The sequence below is a fragment of the Hemitrygon akajei genome, chromosome 2 (assembly GCF_048418815.1).
Source record: "Hemitrygon akajei chromosome 2, sHemAka1.3, whole genome shotgun sequence".
NCBI classification, from domain to species: Eukaryota; Metazoa; Chordata; class Chondrichthyes; order Myliobatiformes; family Dasyatidae; genus Hemitrygon; species Hemitrygon akajei.
In genome coordinates, this window is record NC_133125.1 from 93,111,499 (window position 1) to 93,125,657 (window position 14,159).

The 14,159-nt window shown below is 37.4% G+C and overlaps 1 protein-coding gene across 1 annotated transcript in view; it reads right to left on the minus strand.

Moving 5' to 3' along the window:
• LOC140714547 (low-density lipoprotein receptor-related protein 1-like) overlaps positions 1–14,159 on the minus strand; it is a 1,940,354-nt gene that overhangs the window by 753,049 nt on the left and 1,173,146 nt on the right. Inside the window, exons 16-17 of the mRNA XM_073025830.1 lie at positions 6,293–6,433; positions 5,485–5,610 (exon numbers count right to left, since the gene is read on the minus strand). Coding sequence (XP_072881931.1) covers positions 5,485–5,610; positions 6,293–6,433 — 267 coding nt within the window. The remainder of the gene's footprint in view (positions 1–5,484; positions 5,611–6,292; positions 6,434–14,159) is intronic.

The window sequence follows — 14,159 nt, forward strand, 5'->3', positions numbered from 1 at the left end:
AAAGATCAAATTACTGTAACAGTATTAATGCTAAGATCAATTGAACGAATGAAAAATTAAGATTCAAAATTGACTACTTTTTTTTAAAGCAAAGTTTCCTTCCAATTCCAGTTGGATTGCTCGTGCACCTGTTATTGCAAAATATCATCATCTTAAATAAACTTGAAAATTAATCTCTGTTCAAATGAAAGCTGGTGTAATAATCTATAATTAAAACATGGCTTTCAGGATTTTAGAATCTTTTTGCTCTGAAACAAATTTCTGCTACAGATTTTGAGAATTACTGTGATTTTGAGGTATATTACTGTGGTAAATTAAATTGTCTATTGAGTTGGTGATTCTTGCTATACAGGGGATAATGAATGCTATACGTATGCTACACAGGAAGAGAACTATCGACAGTCAGATTTACCTATCATCAAAGTAGAAATTGTGTTGGAAAACTGCAACAAGTTTTCTAGTTAGGGAGTGCAAGATGAAGAATTGTTTTCCACTTCTGGCATAATGGTAAACCTGTCAGTGCTTAATTTTGGAGGAAAATCTATTGTGAGCTGGAACTAAGATACTTAGTCTGCCTCATTACTGAGAAATAGCTTCCTGAGCTTAATAAATCAGCCCTGGTGCCAAAGAGCAATGAAACACAAAGAGGTAGAAGCAAGAGTGCTTATCCATTAATACTGTCAGTGGTTGTACTTTTTTTCCTCTTAAAAGGTTAATTTGGCAAGCATAATGATAAGTACTAAGATGATAAGCAGCAAGTGATTAATAGATAGATCTACTACACCTCCCATAACACATTCAATATTTTTGAATTTGCATAGGATGTACATACTCTGCAAATTATTGGCAATATCCATTGTTATAATTTCTGAACAGAGACATGGGAAGGGCAGGATGCAATTATAATATCATTCATATTTAAGATGAAGAACATGAATATGTGAGCTTTTGCTAATTTGTCTCTATTGATACTTTTCACAATCAGGAGTTGAGGTGACTTGATAGGGTGTATAACATGATAAGAGGCACTGATAGAGTCTTTTTTTATCCCCAAGGAAGCAGTGGCGAATATGAGAGGACATACTTTTAAGGTGAATGGAGGAAAATATAGGGGGGATGTCAAAGGTTTTTTTTAAGACAGAGTAAGTCTATGGTATGCACAAACAAGGGTGGTGATTGACACGTTAGGGTCACTTAAGACACTTCTAGGCACATGGGTGAAGGAAAATATATGGTTATGTGAAAGAGAAGGGTTAGATTGATCTTGGAGCAGGTCAAAAGATCAGCACAACATTTTGGGCTGAAGGGCCTGTACTGTGCTCTACTATTCTACATTCTGTGTATTTCACTATTTCACTGGCTCCCCATCCAGCCTTGGACCACCTAGACAACAGGAATACTTACATCAGGCTGCTGTTTGTTGATTACAACAAAGCGTTCAACTCTATCATTCCCTCAGAACTAATCAGTGAGCTTCAAAACCTGGGTCTCTGTACCTCCCTCTGTAACTAAATCTTCGATTCCCACAAAAGGAGACTCCAGTCAATACAGATCTGAAATAACATCTCCTTGCTGACAATCAACACTGGCTCACCTCAAGGAGATATGCTTAGCTCACTGCTCTACTCTCTCTATACCTATGACTGTGTGGCTAGTCATAGTGCAATCACCATCTATACATTTGCCAATGACACAACTGTTGTTGGCAGAATCTCAAATGGTGATGAGTAGATATACAGGGGTACAATAGATTACCTGGTTGAGTGGTATCACAATACCAACACACTCAACATCAGTAATCTCAAGGAATTGATAGTGGATTTCAGGAAGGGGAAGTTGAGGGAACACACCTCATCAAGAGGCCAGCAGTAGAAAAAGAGAGCAGTTTCAAGTTCCTGACTTTCACCATCTCTCAAGATCTTTCCTGGGCTCAACATATCAGTGCAATTATGAAGAAGGCATGCCAGTGGCTATATTTCATTAGGAGTTTGAGGAGATTTGATATGTTACCAAAGACCCAGCAGATGTTTGATGGAGATTATTCTGACTTGTTGCATCACTGTCTAGTATGGAGAAGCCTCTGCACAGGATCCAAAAAAGCTGCAGAGGGTTCTCAAATCAGCTAGCTTGATCATGGATACTAGCCATCTCAGCATTGAGGATAATTTCAAATGGCAACACCTCAGAAAGGTGGCATCCATCAATAAGGACTCCCACCACATAAGACATACCCTCTTCTTGTTACTTCTAACAGAAAGGAGGTATGGTAGCCTGAAAATACACACTCAATGTTTGAGGAACAGCTTCTTCCCTTCTGCCATTAGATTTCTGAATGGATACCCCTTGAATACAAACTCAATATTTTTGTACAATTTATTTAATGTTTTAATAAATAGTTAGTCTTGAGAGACCATGGATTTGTGCATTGGAAAGTTTCCAGGGCACAGGCCTGGGCAGGGTTGTATGGGAGACCGGCAGTTGCCCAAGCTGCAAGTCTCCCCTCTCCACGCCACCAATGTTGTCCAAGGGAAGGGCAAGGGCCGATACAGCTTGGCACCAGTGTCATCGCAGAGCAATGTGTGGTTAAGTGCCTTGCTCAAGGACACAACATGCTGCCTTAGCTGAGGCTCGAACTAGCAACCTTCAGATCAGTAGACCAATGCCTTAACCACTTGGCCAAGCACCAACACATATATTTCTTACTATGATTTATAGTATATTTTGTGTATTGCACTGCATTGCTGCTGAAAAATGACATCAGTCTGTAATAATAAACCTGATTCTGATTCTGAGCTCGTCAGCGGAAACTTTGGGTATATTTACATTCCACATGGAAAGAAAACACAGAAGCTATGGCTGTACTCTTAGAAAATTAGCACTTTTTGACTTCACAGTTATGAGTTAAAGGGTTCATCTAGAACTGGAGGAACACTTTCCACTGGAGGAAAGAAAAAGGAAAAAAAGAGCATCTGTAATGATACTATTTAAGTCCTGGATAGTGGGTGAAGATATGTCAGCCAAGATGGTGGTTAGCACAACACTTCATAGTACAGGTGTCACAGGTGCAATACCCTCTGCTGCCTGTAAGGAGTTTGTACTTTCTCCCCGTGACTGAATTGGTTTCCTCCGGGTGCTCCAGTTTCCTCCCACTGTCCAGAGATGTACTGGCTGGTAGGTTAATTGGTCATTGTAAATTGTCCCATGATAAAGCTAGGGTTAAAATACGGGTTGCTTGGTTGTGCGTCTTGAAGGTCCAGAAAGACATATTCCATGATGTATCTCAATAAATAACTAACTAAATAAACAAAATCAGACCCTCCAGAGCTACAGTTTTTTGCACAAATCGCATCTACTGAGGCATTGTTGTTTTGGTTCTAGACTTTCAAGCCATCTTTTTCTTGCACTCCACATTTGTTCATGATATTCCTGACACAGACTACAATACTAATGTAATATGCAGCTAAGAGAATTATCCTCCTAAATTCTCTTTCACTATGAAGGTTTCAGTAAAGTCAGTGGGGACGGACGCATGTACAAAGCAGAGTTAACAAAGTAAATGTGGTAATTTCACAGTAGGCTCAATTCTGCTTTTATTCTTTCTGGGATTAGATTTGGTTTGTAAAATCACCGGAGGTTCCCTACATAATGAAATAACAAATTAAATGCAGGGGCATTGCACACAATCAGAAAATGTTTCACTAATCAAAGTTGTGCCAAATGCACCCAGGGAATTAATTATTCTGCCAAAGTTAAAGCCATACAATATATTTTTAAGGAACAGAAATATTGAGCCAATATACTATAGAGATTTAATATAAATAGGGTTTACTGTATTATTTAATTTTCAAAAGAAATGGCGTCCTGTTTATAGAGTATCAGAGGGATACAACACAAAAACAGGACCTTTAGCATATCAAATCCACAACAGTAATAAGTCACCCATTTTACTCTAATCCTATGTGCTTTTCAAGTCCTCCACACCATCACCCTCAGATTCTTCCACCCACCCATAAAAGAGGTACAAACGACATTAGCCACTTAACCTATATCCCGCACGTCTTGAAAGAAACTAATGCAGTCACACGGACAATGTACTAACTCCACACAGACATCACCCAAAGTTAGGACTGAATTCAGTTCTTGGCACTGCGAGTCAGCAGCTCAACCAGCTGGGCCACTGGGCTGCCCAAATTGCAATCTATGATGAATGCAATGGAAAATGCTTGAAATCATGGACAATAATGAATACCATGGTAATGCATCATGGTTGAACCATTAAGGTTATAATTATTAATTTACAATGTAAAATTATGTTAATTCTACAAGCATATTGTTACGGAATTAATTATTGCAATTACAAGGTTGAAGTAATGTTTTATCAGCCTCAAAAAGCCTCATAGCTTTTTAAAAAATTATCATTAATTATGCACAATATTCATTTCTAAGAAATACTGCACACTCACTATATTTCATAAATCATTATGGCATGAGTTACAGAAAGCAACAGCATGAAGAGACAAGTGGATATTTTATACAATGAGGTTTGCACTGCTTTTTAGAGATTATGTCCTCTTTTCCAAATGTACTATTGAACAAATTATACCTGGGCCTTGCTAATAATTTATCATTTTAAAATTTTCGGAAAAACCAGATTCAATTATACAACATTTAGCCCCTACTAAAGCTAACTATTATGACCGACTACAAATTTTGTATCCTCGATGTTCCTTACACTAAACCATTGTTTAAAGACAAACACTACAATCAATATTGCTTCATTCTTACAATAAAAGCATGTTTGAGTTTATATTTCAAGTTCAAGTTTATTGAGATTCAACAATATATATACATATACTGCCAAATGAAACAATGTTCCTCTGGACCACAGTGCACAATACAGTACATATAACTCACATACAACACATAACATTACCACAAATAAATTAACAAATAATAAGGTGCATTTACTATACTAGTTAAAGTGTAAACGGTATAACAGCTGAGACCTGCGTGGTGGCAAGTAGTTCATTGGTCTCACAGCGTGGGAGAATAAACTGTTTCTCATCCTAACAATCCTTGTCTTAATGCTACGGTACTTCCTGCCTGATGGTATGGGGTCAAAGAGACTGTTGGATGGATAGGAGGGATCGCTGACAATGCTAAGGACTTCGTGTACACAGCACTCCTGCTAAATATCCCAGTTGGGTGGAAGAGAGATCCTGATGATCCTCTCAATAGACCTCACAATCTTTTGTAGGCTCTTGTATTCAGATGCCTTATAGATTGTAATAAAGCATCTTAAAATAATTATAGCAAAACAAATCAACATATTACTCTTGTATATTCTTAAATTTCCAACAATAGTTCTATTTTATTTGGCTTGGAAGACAAGATAGTAATGGAAGAAAAATGTTTTAAGCTTGGTTCAAAGCTCCAGCTCTATCTAGCTTTTCAAGTTATATATAAATAAGTGGGAGAAATTACCTGAACACATTTCATTTGATTCATCCTCTTTGTTGGCACAATCATTAGCTCCATCACAAAGCCATCTTTTAGGGATGCAGCGATTATTTTGGCATCTGAAGTGATTAGCAGGACAAGTACTATTGTCTGGAAAATGAATAATTATAGCCAATCAGTTAAACCTAAAACTGTAAATAATATCTTAACTAATGCAATTTATAACTGTTGTATTAAGCTATGATGAACAGATAGATGAAATATTCATTGCCTTAGGTTTGACATAGTTATTTCAAATGAATTGTTATTTCTACACTAAACATTTTCTCATAATTTTACTGTCACTATCAGTAGTCTAGGTCTGTGCAATATTAAAATACTGAGCTTTATAACAATTGCAAGCCACATTCCAATGATTGATTTACCAGCTATTAAATAAATGCTTATTACTTTTCGATTATCCCTGGTGCTTGTCAGACCACTGTCATTTGATCCATAAAATGCAAATTGACAAAAATAAAATATATATATATATATACAGAACAGATCAGCTGTGTCATCAAGCTGAAAATTATTTTTGATGAATTGGAACAGCAGAACACTAAATTACTATACTCGCATCCCAAAGTAGATAATTGCGTGCAAAATTAGACAAGCAACTTCAGACATTGAAAAAGCTTGCTGAGAATTTGATTCAAAATAGAAAAGCTGATCTAAGAAAAATGTTACCAGATCATCTGTACACAAAAGTAAAAATGTAATAAGCCATACATAAATAATTTTATTGTAATTTTTTAAAATTAAGAAAAGACAGTCGTCATTTGAAACTTACAGCAAATATCTTGATCCTCATCACTACCATCGAAGCAGTCATTATCTCCATCACATTTCCAACGTTCTTGAATGCATCTTCCATTTCTACAGGCAAACTCTCCAAAATGGCACTGCTGATGATTGGGTGGACCAGACTTCACTAGAAAAATGTAGGGTAATAAATATGGTATTAGATGCAATCAATAAAATACCAGAGACAAGAGTTTTCTCTAATTTACATTGTAAAGAGCAACATAATCCACTAAGCAGATTGTGTAAGCAGAAATGACCAGGAATTTTAAATGTAAGTTATGTCCAGATTAATTAAAACTGCATGACAGGAAAATTATAGTCTTATTTCACAAACTCATACAATTTACAGAATCAATTTTCATGAGGAAAATTTCCTCAGGGAAACATCGCAGTTTTTTCCCACAGAAATGAAGAGCCAGGGAAATCACATCTATACACTTTTTAGTTCTTAGTTTGATGAGCATGAAATGCTAAGGTTTATTAAGCATTATTCAGACCATCCTTGGATTATTGTGAGCAGCTTTGAAGCGCTTATTTAGAAAAGAAGTGCTGGCTTTGGAGAGGGTATAGAGGAGGTTTACGAGAATAATTCTGGAAATGAAAGGTTCAATGTATGAGGAGTGTTTGATGACTGTGGGCCTATACTAGCTGGAGTTTAAAGGAATGAGGGGGGATCTCATAGAAACCTATCGAATATTGAAAGGTTCAGATGGAGTGGATGTGCTGATGATATTCCCTATAGTGGGGGTGTTTAGGACCTAAGGACACAGCCTCAACATAGAGGGACGTCCATTTAGAACAGAGATGAGGAGGAATTTCTTTTGCTAGATTTTGGCAAATCTGTGAAATTCATTTCCACAGACAGATGTGGAGACAAATTAATTTGGTACACTTAAAAAGGAGGTTGATAGATTCTTGATTAGGCAGGGCATCAAAGTTACAGGGAAAAAGCAGGAGAACAGGGTTGCGGGGGGGTGGGGGGGGGATAATAAATCAGCCATGATGGATTGGCAGAACAGGCCCATTGGGCCAATTGGCTTAATTCTGCTCCTATATCTTCTAGAAATCACCTATTTAGAGCTTAGCATCAAAGGATATACTTTGTATCGAAAAGCCAGGCAGGAAGGCATAGGTGGTGGTGTGGTTCTGTTAGTAAGAGATGGAATTACATCTTTCGAAAGAGGTGACACAGGGTCAGAGAATGTTGAATCTTGTGGGTGGAGTTAGTAATCTGCAAGGAGAAATAAAACATTCTGGGAATCATATACAGGCCTCAAATAGTAGCCAAGGTGTGGGCTTGAGATTACAAAAAGCTGGAAAAGGAATGTAATAAGTGTAATGACACAATTGTAATGGGGGCTTCAATACGCAAGGGGATTGGGAAAACCAGGTTGTTGTCAGGTCACAAGAGAGGGAATTTGTTGAATGCTTACAAGGCAGCCTTTTAGAGCATTTTGTGCTTGAAATGACTCAGGGAAAGGCTATCTTAGATTAGGTGTTGTGTAATAACCAAGCTCTTATTAGGGAGCTCAATGTAAAGGAACCCATAGGAGGCAGTGATCATAATATGATTGAATGCATACTGCAATTTAACAGAGAGAAGCATAAGTCATTTATCAGTTTCACAATGGAATAAAGGGAATTATAGACACATGAGAGAGAAGCTTCCCAGGTGGATTGGAGGAGGTTATTGGTGTGGATGACAGCAGACCAGAGATGGCTGAAGTTTCTAGGAATATTTCACAAGACACAGGATAGATATGTCCCACAGAAGAAGTTTTCAAATGGCAGGGGTAGGCAACTGTAGCTGACAAGGAAAGTTAAGGACAGCATAAAAGACAAGGAAAGGGCATATAAGGTAACAAAAGTGAGTGAGAAGTTGGATGATTGTGAAGCTTTCAACATCCAAAAAAAAGGCAATTAAAAAAGCATAAAGAAGGGAAAGGATGAAATAAGAGGGCAAACTAGCCAATAATATAAAACAGGATACCAAAAGATTTTTCAGTTATATAAAGAGTAAAAAAGAGATGTGAGTTGCTATTGGACCACTGGAAAATGATGCTGGTGAGGTAGTAAAGGGGGGACAAAGAAATGGCTAATGAACTTAATAGGTACTTTAATCAGTCTTCACTGTGGAAGACACTAGCAGTGTGCCAGAGGTCTGTGAGTGTCAGGGAGCAGGAGTGAGTGTCATTGCTATTACAAAGAAAAAGTGCTAGGCAAAAATGAAAGATCTTAAGGTGGATATGTCACCTGGACCAGATAGACTACACCCGAAAGTCCTGAGAGAGGTTGCTAAAGAGATAACAGATGCATTGGTGATGATCTTTCAAGAATCACTTGATTCAGGCATGTCCCAGAAAACTGGAAGAATGCAAATATCACTCCACTCCATAAGGGAGGAAGGTAAAAGAAAGTAAATTATAGGCCAGTTAGCCTAACCTCAGTGGTAGGGAAAGTGTTGGAGTCTATTATTAAGGATGAGGTTTCAGGGTACTTGGAGACTAATGATAAAATAAGTCAAAGTCAGCATAGTTTCTCTGAAGGGAAATGTTGCCTGACAAATCTGTTAGAGTTCTTTGAGGAAGTAACCAGCAGGGTGGACAAAGGGGAGACAGTGGATGTCACTTACTTGGATTTTCAGAATGCACTTGATCAGGTGCCACACATAAGAATACTTAACAAGATAAAATCCTATGGTGTTACAGGAAAGATACTAGCATGGATAGAGGAATGGCTGACAGGTAGGAGGCAGTGAGTGGGAATAAAAGGGACCTTTTCTTGTTGGCTGCTAGTGACTACTGGTGTTCCTCGGGGTTAGTATTGGGACCTCTACTTTTCACATTGTTGATCAGTGATTTGGATAATGGAATTGATGGCCTTGTGGCAAAGTTTTCAGATGATATGAACAACAGGTGAAGGAGTAGGTAGTGCTGAAGAAGCAATGTGATTGCAGCAGGGCTTAGACAAATTGGAAGAATGGGCAGAAAAGTGACAGATAGAATACAGTGTTGGGAAATGTACAATAATGCATTCTGGTAAAAGGAACAATAGTATGGACTATTATCTAAATGGGAAGAAAATTCAAACATCAGAGGTGCAGAAGGACTTAGGAGTCCACGTGCAAGATTTTCAGAAAGTTAATTTACAGGTTGAGTCTGTGGTAGAGAAGGCAAATGCAATGTTGGCATTTATTTCAAGGGGAATAGAATATAAAAACAAGGAGCCATGCTGAAGCTTTATAAGACACTAGGTAGGCCGCACATGGAGTATTGTCAACAGTTTTGGGTCAGAAACCATATCTCAGAAAGGATGTGTTGTCATTGTAGAGAGTCCAGAGGAAGTTCATGAGGCTGATTCCAGCAATGAAGGGTTTAACATCTGAAGAATGTTTAGCAGCTTTGGACCTGTACTCACTGGAAGTTAGAAAAATGCAGGGAAGTCTCATTGAAATCTACTGAATGTTGTAAGGACTAGATAGGGTAGATGTGGAGAGTATGTTTCTGATGGTGGGGGTGTCCTGAATTAGAGCGCACAGCCTCAAAATTGAGTGGCGGCCTTTTAGAATATAGGTAATGAGGATTTTTTTTTTTAGCCAGAGAGAAACAGATCTGTGAAATGCTCTGCCACAGACTGTGGTGGAGGTCAAGTCCTTGTGTATATTTAAGACTGAAGTTGATCATTTCCTGATTGATCAGGGCATCAAGGACATGGCAAGAGGCTTGGGGTTCGGGGTTGAGTAGGATCCAGGATCAGCCATGATGGAATGGCGCAGCAGACTCGATGGGCTGAATAGCCTAATTCTGTTCCCATGTCTTATGGTCTTATGGTCTATATATTGAACCTTGATCATAATAAAACATCAAATAACTGTCTATATTTTACATGAGACTTCTGCTCCAGAGAAATTGTAGATTGAAAGCTAAGAACCTGTTGGTATTTTGCAGTAAAGATGGACAATGAATGAACCACACAGAAGGTGGACAGCGAAAGATCACAAACCCAAATGCCAGAACGTGTTGCTAATTGAGCTGTGCTTACATGATCCTAATCAAAATCATTTTTTGTTTGGCTTTGGTGAACTTATTGTCCGAAGACACCTTAGTCCAAAATGTAAATACAGCAAGGAAATGTGAATGTTTCTGAATGTACCCACCATCTAGTAAAAGCCAACTGCTGATAAAGATTATCATGTAATAAAAGATGATTAAAAGTAATGAAATACAAAACAAAAATAATGTAAAATCGTACAAAATACTAGAGGAACTCAGTACGTCAGGCAGTATCAATGGAGGGTAATAAACTGAACACTTAATCAGGTGTGGAACGGAGGGTAGGAGGTTGAATGTGGAATAAGAAGGAGGGGAATTGGAAGGAGTACAATCTGGAAGGTGACAAGTGGAAACAGGTGAGGGGGAAATTAGGTGATGATGTGAGAAGTGGGGAGATGACAGTTGGCAGGGTGAATTTAAAGGAAGCTGACAGCAGACAACAGGGGAATAAAGGAAAGGAGATAGAAGACCAGAGGGATGGAATGGGTAGGTCACGAGAGTGGTAGAAGAGGAGAGAAGGATTGAGAGGCCCACCAGAATAGGGCAAGAAACTAAAAGGGGGGTGGGGGAAGGAACCAGAGAGCATGGTTGCTGAAAGTTAGAGAAATCCATTCTCATGCCATCAGGTTGGAAACAATCCAGATGGAATTTGAGGTATTGCTTCTCCAACCTGATAGTGCTGATATCATTGAGAAAGAACCCAGAAAGAAAGAAATCAAATCAATAATTTAAACATACATATTAAAATATTTTATTGCATGCCAAATCAAGCTTGGAATGAACATATGAAATGGAGGTCAAATATGAAGGTCAAAGGTTCAAAGGTTCATTTTATTGTCAAGTATGCCATGTATGGTAGACCACTGATATCTGTCTTCTCCAAATAGCCATGGGAGTTGCAGAAAAGAAAATCCATTACCTCCCAACATGAAAAAAAAGAAACAAATCTTGCAAACCCCAAATGTCCCTTACAAAAAACACCAATGATAACATCATATCCCTTGCCTCCAGCCCCGCAGAAAAAAACCCAACATAAAATGGGAAAAATAAACATTTTAGATAAATATTTTTTTAAATTTAGAGACTTAAGTATTCTTCTGAGGAAATTACAATGTATGAACATCAATCTGATATTTTGGGCTTGATGGTGCAGTAATTATGCACCATTTAAAAACAGTCTGAATGCAAGAATATATTTAAAAGAGTTTGTAGATAGTTTCATTTGACACCAATTCAAATATCTTCCATTGTTTCAAAGAGGGATGACTGTAATCATCACAGATGGTGAAGCAGAAGTTAAAACAATTACTGCCTCTTCAGGAGATATCCTAAAACTGAGTCCTGAAGGAAAATGGGATTGAGAGAGATAATAAAGCATCATGATGGGATGGCACAGAAAACCTGATGGGCAGAATGGCCTAATTCTGCTCCAATGTCTTACGGGCTTATGGTCTAACTCATATATGTCAAACTCAAGGCCCGCGGTGGAATTATCTTTGGCCCGCGAGATAATATCTAATTACTATTAAAGCTGGCCCCAGTAATCGAAGCGCCTATGGCGTATGATATGGCTAATGCTGAGTTTATTCAGGTACCAGGTTTTCAGGGTTTTTAGTGTTTATTCGGCAGTCTTGCTCAGCAGTCTTCTTCATAAGAAACGGAATTTGTAAAGTGAAACACTTTGTAGTTATAGCAGAGACTGAGACACATGAGAGCAGGCTGAAAAGACAGAGGCAATGAAAGCTGCGTTCGCACGCGTCCGACTGATCCGGCCCGCATGAAGCTGCATTTTGCTCAATCCGGCCCGTGACCTAAAATGAGTTTGACACCCCTGGTCTAACTGCTGTCCGGTTGAAAGTGAATGAAGACACAGACCAATTATTTCACGTCACTGCATGAATTGAACATTCAAGATTAATGGCTATGAGCGATCTGCTTTATTTAAGTTTTACACTTTATTAAAGAGGAGTCTATGAAATAACTGTCGGTTATAGGACTAAACAATCTTGATATGCTGAACACCATGATCACCATACGCCACCTTGTCCAGTGATCCTGCCCCATTTAAAATTATGAAAGAGTTCAACGGTGTACATATTGAGATGTATTCACGGATCATATATAGCATGTCATTGATAAGTCCAATTAGTAAACCTTCCAAGATTAACAATACGGAGGTTGATACCACATGGAATGACTGGGATGAAATATGTAGATGAACTTAATGGGAAGCTGGATAAAAATATGAAAGAAGGAGGAAGGTAAGATTAAGTAAAACATAGTCAGCTCAGTTGGAGCTTAAACATCAGAATCAGGATCAGATTTATTATCACTGGCATATGTCATGAAATTTGTTAACTTAATGACAGCAGTACAATGCAATACACAATATAGGGAACAAGAATAAGTAATGCAATTACAGTAAGTATATACGAGGGGTGACTGATAAGTTTGTGGCCTAAGGTAGAAGGAGATGACTATACAGTTACCGTTACATGCACATGCAGTTCAACTTTTTAAGTGAAAATGCAGAAAGTTTGAAGTTAGTAACTCATCTCCTTCTACCATAGGCCACGAACTTATCAATCACCCCATGCTGTGGTCCACTTCTGGCGTTCAAGACGCCGACTTCTACAAAGAAGGGATCCGTATGCTCCACGACCGTTGGACTAAGTGTGTAAATGTAGGAAAAATAAATGTGCTAGGTTTTCTTTTTTTTAATAAAATTTCTTTTATTGAATTTTCAAATAGGTTACAGAAGGGAAAAAAAAAATTATGAAAAAAAATTATCAACCCTTCCCCCCTCCCCCCTAACATATCCCTATAAAAAGAGAAAAAAAAAGTGAAGAAAAAAGAAAGGAAGAAAGAATGCCTGGATATCGGAAGATCCCCACATGCTCCATGGAGTTCATAATAGCTTTAGTATACATATTTATTTCTTTCCCCAGATAACCAATAATTTTATCTTTGGAGCACCTATATATTTAATCCTATCTTTTGTAAATAAGGGTGCCAAATTTTCAGAAATATTTCATATTTATCTCTTAAATTATAAGTAATTTTTTCAAGTGGAATGCAGCTAAAAATTTCATTCTTCCAATGATCTATACTTAAATATGAATCCGATTTCTCAGTAACTGCAATAGCCTTTTTGGCTACTGCCAATGCAATTTTTATGAATTCTTTCTGATATTTATTCAGTTTGGATTTTGGTTTTATCCCTTCAATATCACCTAGTAAAAATAATGTTGGATTATGTGGAAGTTGTGTTCCAATAATTTGTTCCTATAAAATTCTTAAATTTGTCCAAAAAGGTTGAATTTTAAAACAAGACCAAGTAGAGTGTAAAAAAGTACCAATTTCTTGATTACATCGGAAACATTGATCAGATAAATTTGGGTTTAATTTATTTATTTTTTGTGGTGTAATATATAATTGATGTAAAAAGTTATATTGCACTAATCTTAACTGGACATTTGTTGTATTTGTCATACTGTCAAGACATAGTCTTGACCAACTTGTTTCTTCAATTTTAATATTCAAATCAGTTTCCCATTTTTGTCTTGACTTATGAATTCCTTGTTTAATTGCCTGTTTTTGAATCAAACTATACATACAAGAAATAAATTTTTTAATTTTTCCTTTTTGAATTAAAGTTTCTATTTCATTAGGTTTCAGTAATAACATTGTTTGACCCAATTTATCTCTTAAATAAGCCCTTAATTGGAAATAACAAAAAAGAGTGTTTTCTAAAATTGACTCCTTCTACCTTAGGCTACAAACTTATCAATCACCCCTCGT